The sequence below is a fragment of the Opisthorchis viverrini genome, assembly GCF_000715545.1.
Source record: "Opisthorchis viverrini unplaced genomic scaffold opera_v5_41, whole genome shotgun sequence".
Lineage (NCBI taxonomy): Eukaryota > Metazoa > Platyhelminthes > Trematoda > Opisthorchiida > Opisthorchiidae > Opisthorchis > Opisthorchis viverrini.
In genome coordinates this window covers 1,567,258-1,576,670 of record NW_008751697.1, presented here as the reverse complement: position 1 = coordinate 1,576,670, position 9,413 = coordinate 1,567,258, and the positions used below count along the sequence as shown (strand labels likewise).

General features: G+C 42.3%; 1 protein-coding gene across 1 annotated transcript; it reads right to left on the bottom strand.

Moving 5' to 3' along the window:
• Positions 1–298: 298 nt before the first annotated feature.
• On the bottom strand, positions 299–4,357 carry T265_13157 (hypothetical protein; the record flags this gene model as incomplete). The annotated part of the gene is made up of 2 exons (XM_009167464.1): positions 299–482; positions 4,125–4,357. Coding segments are annotated over 2 exons (417 nt in total), but the record flags the coding sequence as incomplete, so codon positions are not given.
• Between the last annotated feature and the right edge of the window lie 5,056 nt (positions 4,358–9,413).

Here is a 9,413-nt window from a genome sequence, read left to right as displayed (position 1 = left end):
ATAATTGGTAGAGCCACATTAATTTCAACAACACACATGTAGCTTTCTTTTGTAAAGAGCATGAGAAGGCTACATGGGATCCACTCAGTTTCGTGTTGCAGGGACCCATTNCGGCCAATAACAGAAGGGTCGAAGTTGCAGCAAATGGCGGTACGAAATCAAGGATACGACAATACAGTAGAGGTAATAACAGGTAAAGCTCATTTGTTCCTTTGGGAACTGCGTTAAGAAGGTTAGCGCCATGGAAAACCAAAACAGGTGATAGCGTCGGGTGTTAGGCAGATTAAAAATAAATTACCTGGGCATAGTGTGGTACTGCAGCCGACTGGATCGGAATGACTGGGTGGTGATAGCGTTTTTCGCCAGGTCCAGGTGTACGCGGGGCAGCTCGCTCACAAGAATATGTGTCCATCCATCGATTTCCAAATCCAAACGGTCTCTGCGACATCCTTTTCAGAGAACTAATATTCCGAAAGTCCCAACTACGGCGAGGTTAAGGTGGAAGCAGCGAAATATGCCGATCAAATCGACGGCAATCAGACAGTTTTCAAGGTCCAATCAACAGCTTACCTAAATTTCATTGGTCAGTCGGACCACACAGCACCAATCGATAGCATTCCGTCTAGCGTGCAGCACAGCGCACACCATTTAGGCAAAGTGCGCACATACGTGCCAACGCAGGCGCGCGTTTGGTTGACGGAACATACAACCAACATACCACGCGTGTGTGAGTCAAGACTATATAGCACACGTGACTTGTTCGTGTTAATTTTATCTCCAGCACCTATTATCAAGTGAACGAATTTTCAAGTCAGCCTTCTACCAAGCATGCATAACACACATTCGCGAAATGCACTCATTTGTACGCCAGTTTGACTTTAGCGGGTGGCTCAACGGAATACCAGTTGAATCTCTCGCTCATGAAATTCTTCAACTGAATGTGCTGCACAAAGGCCGCCTTCCTACAGATTTGCACAGGTCTCCGTCCGATCACTTTAATGTCATTTTTTCCAAGCACCGTTGCAAGTAAGTGAATGGGACAAGGATACATTTCTGTGCTATTCCATATCCTTCGCATGTCCTTGGGAGGCGCACACTGGAAGAACTAATAGTGGCGAAAAAATTTCCTCCTTAAACTTCTGTTTTCAGACTGGTCTACAACGATATTTTCGGGTGTGTGTGCCTATGTATGCGTGTGCCTACGTGCGTGTGTGTGATTCACACCCCCCAAGCGAGAAATCTCCTAGGAGTGAAAGTGATAATATTTACAAACTACACTTATTTGCATAGCAGCTTGGTTTTTGTGAGGGTTCAAGTCAATCTAGCTGAATCTCTCGTTTATGGTCCTCCTTGAATTAAGGGTTTCCACTAAGCTTGTGGATAGTATGCTCCGCCTCGATAAAAATAACAATACTTGTTTCAGCAGTAAAACAAGTCAATGATAGCCATCACCAACATAAAATCCAACATAACCGTCTGACTGCTCGGGGTTAGAGTTATTCAAACGATACCGACTTGAGGCCTGGGTAGTCAAGCCAATCTAGGTAGGATTATTTATTTGATTTGGCAAGCCGCGGTCCCGACTGAAAGGTTGCACTTAGGACCATGTATCAGCAAAATCTCGGCTGCATTTCGTGATAATGCACTAGTGTTGATGGTAATGTATGCTTCCAATAACAAACAAAGAGCCAATTTAGCTCATGACATTCACGACATCTACAGTGACTAAATCACTGGGATAGTAGTTGTATAGGAATATCACACGAATGTCTGTTCTCACCTTACATCGCCGTGGAAGAATCATCATCCACCCAAAGGAGAGAAAACAGGAACATGGATAACGGGAGTCGTGAATAAGGTCGAAAGGTTTTGATATAACTTTATCACAGAATGAGCGGTTGCGGATGCGTGAGATGTTGAGAGAAAAAATCGAACATTTGTCTTCTCAACAGTCTGAACGACAATGCACTGAAGCTAAAAAATAATCCAACTCTTTTTTGATATTCCGATTCAATCGCCTTATACCTGAATCCCGGTAGGACAAGGTCAGCGTGACCGTCTCAATTCGCGCAATCATGTACTTCACTTGTACAAAATTGGAAGCTTTAGTGAAACAAAACTAGTTTTTAGTTCTACGGTCTACATGGGAGTAAAAACGATCAACTGGAATGTCACATCTGACAGATTTTGAGCAGTGACCCTGGTTGAGTGGCTAATGTGGTCCCCTGTAAATTCACAAGGCTCAAGAAAATCCATACGTACTTCAGCAAGTAGATGACCGGCACAATGACCGTGACTACCTCCACAAAATGTTTGTTCGTTTAAACCCATGTCGCATTCTCGCTACCCACACACAGTGTTCCATTCTCGAATCTTCCCCCAGGGTTCATGAAATGTGCGCTGATAAATCACGATAAGCATACAAAGAATTAGATTTCTGGAATTCTCATTAGATTTTGACTTAGAATTTCACTAAGAAATATACCGAGACCTTTTTTGTGCCATTCTTTCTTATATCTGTTGGTCTAATATGCATATTCTTACCTATAGGGGTAAATTTTCAATCCCATGAACTTTCGAGTTCCAATACAGATATGGAAGTCTAACGCTGTAATTCAGAAAGCCAGAAAATCATTGTGTTTTGGATACAGATTTGTTCATCTTTCATCAGTTTGAATAAAAATTGAGCGTAAGCTTAGGAAAAGAGACCCCTCTGGAACATATACCTGAAATAAGCTCTTTACCTAGAAAATCTGAGCCTAGTCCCCTTGAAAGCTAGTCTCTTTCACGTTGCAGAGTTGTGTTATTTAGGGGCCAACTTAAATTTTTTCTCATCGAGGATCTCTCCTTGATCAGGAGAAGACTCTGTATGATCATCTACCAGATTAATTAAATAGGGCATAGTTAACGGTGCTAACAGAGTCAACGTTTGGTGCAACAGGCATTTATTAACGATTTTCTTCTAATCTCTGATTTGAGAACTCCAAGTCACTGATCACAATCTAAACATATACCCCCGAGAACATTTAGTCAACATGGATCAACTTACCACAGGTTTGTTCCTTCTGTAAGCGTTGTCCAAATTGCAGAATGAAGTGTATTATCGTATACTTACATGACGTCGGTTGTTTTAATTAGACGGTTTATCTGTTTAACGTCAGAGCATCACCTACTCAGCGCTGTTTCTTCAAAATGTCTACACTCTTTAGTGAGGACACTGCTTTCCCTCAAAATCTGTTCCTCTGGGACCGTTCACGGATTTACTGGAACATGTCAATAGCACCGACTGTATAGATAATCACCCACTCACAAACCATGCCTGTCAGTGACGTTCCGGTTGGTTTACTTGGTTAGAATACCCCCTTCATCGTCTTCGGCCTCGTGAACATGTTTGCATTTTCTTCCGCAAAATTGGTTGAGGTTCTGGATATCAGGTTCTCTAACCTAGCTTGCTGCAGGCTGGCGGTGAAGCATAACTGATGTGTGGTATTGTGAGAGATGCAGACTGTTCCCCACAACCGCTTAATTCGATGACGGTGTACAGCACAAGAAATTTACTTTCATTAAATGCAGCCAATAGAGAAGTTTTACTGTGACACCCACTGTAGGAATGTTTTGACGTCACTGTTCCATTTCCGGAAGGTACACGAGACCGTGGCCCGCATTTGGTTACGCAAATCTTGACGGAGCAGAGGCCGTACCAAACTTGGTCCGATGTCCACTTGTCCCATGTGCGTAGCCAGATCACAGTTGTCATGGACGAGTTTGTTTTTCTAGCTGGTTGGTCGTTTTAACTACCATTTTCTCAAACGTTTGGTGCCTGGAATGAATGCTCCCCTAATTTTATCAAGAGCAAAAAATCACGAACAATAATACTCTTTGGATCTTGTTATCAGGCAAACATGTATTAGGCGGTTAAAATAATTTCACTGGTCAAATGGGTAGCGTCACTTTGGTGACCAAAATGATCGGGAAACAACACAGACAGCTATCAGGTGGAATAATACAGTATCACCTATTTGGACTGATAATGGTGGGCGGGTCTGGTAGCGTGTCTCACATAAACCAGACAAGTTATAATTCCGTTAGTATCGCTTCTGACATCTTAGTACTGGGTCGCTAACCTTATTGTGACTGTTTCTGCTGCCACGAGACAACGCCTCTTCTTCAGCAACCTACGGCACAATTCGTAGATAGCTTGAAACGACTTCCTTAATGTTATCGAATTTTTGACCAGATTAGTGTGTCTACCGTTATTTTGACATGAGAGATGTTCACGCATTGTTTTCTTGCTAAGCTGCTGTTTCGTATACCTAAAATTTTCAACTTTACCAAAAAGGGTCAAAGATGTACACATCCATACTCCCTCCTATTGTGGACAAAAATCTTGTCCCTCTTGAGGTTGAAATCAAGCGGAGATATTGTAGTGAAACAGTCACAGCGCTGCTGCGGGGAAGGTTCTTCAGATAGACTTGTTGTTTTTCAAGAGGTCATATTTATATGGTAGCCCCAAATACTGTGACATCTTAAAGACGTTCATTACAGTTGGTCTGGAGCAGCGTTCTTGGTAACGAAACTACATGGACAGTTTTTTTTAAATTTCAGCTTGCTTATGGAGATCGCAGAATGCATGGATGCTCTTGGAAAGGTACACTGCAAGATAAGGATCTCTGCGATCTCATTCAAATTCTCCTTCGAAAAGAAGATGAGGAGAGCACCACAGAACTTTGAAAATGGTGGTACATTCATTACTGGTGAGCACCGCGTTGATTCGTTCTGTGTTCTTTTCTTTGAAGGCGGTTACTTTTTCAGCGTCCTTGTTCGTCCCCAGCACAGTCATTATCCCTTTGTTCGGAAGATTCTCGGCAACAGAACCGGTTGGCTAACAGCCTTCAGAGGTGATCTGTTTTGTTTCTTTCCTCTTACCGCTCTGATGAGAATACAGTACAAATTCAGACGGAACAGTCTACCAAAATCATGCGTCAAGATAAAAAGCTGCTTTCTTCTGATTGCGTCACCACCAGGGTTGCGCGTTTACATTGCACGAAGTTTCCCGCACACTTTTGTCTGGTTATAATATCTATATGTATGATGTAGTTTTGTCGAGATGACTAGGTGCCCCACTGGCTTTCTTCACTGTTTTGTCTTCTTGTGTATGCAAAAAGCGACAAAACTATTTGACTTCATGGTTGTGTAAACATTGTTTAACTAATTTAAGCCCAAGAGTGTCAAAAAATTGCAGGCAATTAACGCGTCTGATGTCTGATGCGTTTTTGGTACCAACGGCATCCCATGTCGAACAAAACCCAGACAAAAAGGCAACGAATGACAGAGATGCACAGTATTTTCGGCCTATGAACCCTAGTGGTTGGCCAAACAATGAACGAATGCTCAATTTGAAGTGTACTGAGGATCGAGATCATCAAGCCGTTGAGAAAAGCGTCTCCGTATCCATAAGCCTTCCTAGATCTCAACAGCCACCTGGATATCCCCAACTGGTATTGTCTAAATTATCGTGACGGCTACGGTTTATACAAACAAGCAACCCAGCGTAATCAGTTTGGTAGAAATGCATCAAAAGGTGCTGAGTGGACCGGTTTCTTTTTGGGGGAGAACGAGATACCTATCCTAGTGCCTGTTCTGAATACAAACACAGGGGAAAAAGATTGGCAGACAAACACACAGAGGCCTTTTGAGATCCATCAGCTGATCTAAGCGCAATTGCGTTGAGATGAAATCCAGAATTAGTTCTTTTGCACTTCGTCCATCAGGTCCTCCAGATGTAAGCGTGAATCCACACTTCTTCCGAGGTAAATTATTACAACACCTATTTCTGGAGAATACCGATTACCCCGCCATTTAGAAGGGGACGGATAGCCAAGCGATAAACCAGTTGTCACCGGTACTGTCATTTCGTAGTATGACGGTAGAGTTAGGTGGGTTTTGAACAAAATCAGTATACAAATGACCGACAAGTTCAGTTCTACGCAGGAATGTGAGTCCGCCAGTTGCAGTTCCAGGTGTCGGACTCACATTCCTGCGTAGAAGTGGGCTTATCGGTCATTTTCATACTGATTTTGTTCAATAATAATGCAATAATAATAATGCAATAATAATGCAATAATAATTCAATAATAGTGCTCAACATTGTTTGACTATTTCGAATGATGCGTTTGCTTTCAAGCTTATAAAGCCAATTTGGATTAAATTCACTACTCATGTATGAACACGTGGCACATATGTACGCTTACTCATATTCCTTTTAAAATTTGTGAGAAAAACACTCTGAAAATAAATGATCAAATACGAATAAAGGAAGCCTCTTATTTTGTCTCACCGAGGCCCATATAGGCGCACCGGGTGGCTGCTAAAGTAATACTTGTCTCTGTTACTCATTTCATGGATGCTTATATACTTATATGCACTTTAAGTTAGCGTATTATGAGGACTCACAATAATTACGGGCACTGAAGCGAACAAACATCACCTCACTTGGGTATGTTTTTCCATGAAAATCTGGCCGTCCGCCAGGGCGCCGCTAAAACCAGTTGCATTTTTCGGATAGCTCTTTTACCCGGCGCTACTAAACATAATTAAGTAGCGTATATGTATAGCTACTTTTGTCGATGAGCCACTGCTTCTATCTGTGTTCAGGAGTATACTCACGGCTAAAATCGAAACAGGAATAAGTGTGGCGTGAGCTGGATTGGCTTTGGCAAAGTTTGACGGTTATACTGTATTATCGATGTGGGCCGTCCAAATCAGTGTGCTAGTCGCACATACAAGTGAGTTGTGCAAACGCTAAATGACTTATACCTTGCTAACAGACCCTGGTGCAGTGGTCCGGGATAGACTAGTTAGTTATCAGTAGATAATGAAGGTATTGAGGCGTATATCTGTTGATATCATCGGTTGATGATCTTCTTGAATAGTCCTCTCTGATCTTTACACTCTTTTTCGACACCGACGAGCCGTGTGATTAGATCTGTTGCGGCTGGTTATTAATCCAGATTGTCATTCACAAAACGCACACGTTCGTTCCGCTCTACTTGTCTTTCCTAGTTAGAAAAGATCATATAGTTATAAAGGCTTTGAGCATAGTATGAGCTCACCGGGCGTATCACCAAAAGATTTGAAGCATTTTGCGGGGGGGGGGTTATTAAAAGTGAGAGGGAGTGTTTCTCATCTGTTTCAAATATCCCTAGAATTAAATCCATATCGGACTTGCTTTACAACACGGGACCGAAACGGTACTGTGGGGTGGCGGGGGGGGGGGGGGGGGGGGGGGTGATTAAAAGTGAGAGGGAGTGTTTCTCATCTGTTTAAAATATCTCTAGAATTAAATCCATATCGGACTTGCTTTACAACACGGTCGAAAACTTCTTCGATATATATTAGCTGCCAATCCACCTTTTCGTGGCAGGAAAACGAACTTCCGTGCTTTTAAGTTGGAGGATGAACGGCCAAACCCAGTACCGAACTATGTGTTACCTGGGCAGCAGCCATTACCCAACACGACCAGCCCACCAGACCTCTGATCGATTCGTGGTAATGCTGTCGTGGTAAGGTTTTCATATACATCATTTTTTGGGTTCTGGTTGTAATTTTTCGGGCCGTAACAGTTCTAAAAACTGCATTTTGCAGTCAAAATATACTTTTACTCTTTTTTTCAAGGAGTAGATGCACCACATGAATAAAATTTTATTAAGTAAACTCACCTAACTGAATACAGCAATCCAGAAGTAGCATTGGTGGCCTCCAGGAAAACGTCTAGGTGCAGAAAGCACCAATAAGTACACCGCTCATAAATAGTGATGGTTCACTCAGCGCCTAGAGACGTGTGCCTTTAAAGCTTGTCATATTTGTTCATCCGAATGACCATTAAAAGTGCTGGTATTATCTCCTAGAAAAGATGATACCGTCATTTCTTCGTAGGGATCAAAACTATCGCACCATGCAAACAGGAAAACATATTACCACTTAGATTCCTAATTTCACCTATTAATCGTTTTTTTTTCGTATAAACTTCTTGAAGGACATACTTTCCGTGTTTCCGTTGGTCAAGTTTTATTTGTATTGTCAAGTTGGAACATCTACTTTAGTGGCACAATAAATCGAAAGCAATCAGTTAGACCGAAAATATTCATTTTAGCCTAAAACTGAGCTAAATTAGATGATAACCCAATGACTACGATTTGGCAACGGGATCAAACTATTTCTGTACAACGAACATTGGAGTCAACAGGTCGGCTTATTGTGATTAATAGCTGTATGACGGTAGAGTGACAGGTCATATGCTTGGTGCTACAATGCATCGGAACACTTATAAAGTATTTTGAGAAGTTTGTATTTTGTGTGATTGGTGTTCTAAATGGATGAAATGTTTCGGTGGGTATGGTATAATATTCCTGCTTTCGGAATAATTTGGGCCAGGGCACAAAATTTCACAACCATAGGTTAAATATCTGCACCCGCTTGTGAATGGTTCGAGGTATTAACTGAAACAAACATAATATTGATCTAACTGAATATACGCACACCCAAGTGGCTACTGGCTGTTCCTGTGGTAGTGGAAGAAGTGAGGATTTCAATTGAAATTGCAAGCAATTTCATGTGGTGCGCCAGACAGAAGAAAAACACACGTGCAGAGTCATGCATCCCCAAGGTCACCATTGGGACGACGCGTCCGGAAATTAGGTGAGTCGGCGGCTCGCACCAAACACGGCTTAGCAACACACGACCAGCGTAGTGGGCCTGAGATCGTTCATGACCGGAACACCACCATGGGCTGTACGGAACGAACAAGTGAACCACCATATTTGGCCAATTAGTCATCCTATATATTTACGCAGATGCTCTGTAGGTTTTGTCCTGGCAATAGAGCCGTGTTCCCAGTTCTTTGTCTTCTCCCTATCGCGTAGTCTGGCAGGCTCATTGCAGGCGTAATCAATAGCTCGGCCACCGCACAACACAATAGCGACTCTTATCTGTTGCATGTGACTGGGCTTAATGAGATCGGCGAGGATTCCAATCATAAACGAATCATGTACAGCCATATTAGGTCGTTCTTATTCGTTTATGTTCAATCTACACGTCATTTTTAGGGTTATTTGTAAATGAGAAATAAACCTACGCCATTTGCGAGCTTCGCGGACTCAGCGCAACCTGAAACTCATCATGTGAACTTTGGACTGCACATCTGATTGGTTAGCCATAATAAGTACAAGATATCCCATATGGCTGGGAATTTCACAAGCCAAACGTCTTTTTATATATCAAAATTTCACTTCGGTTATGAAGGTTTCATTGTACTGTACAGCAATGTGAGCTGACTGACTGAGGACTAGTTTTCTTGACAGAACACTATGAAGTTAAGGAAAACTCGTTAACAGCCAGCACCACCACCGCCCTCC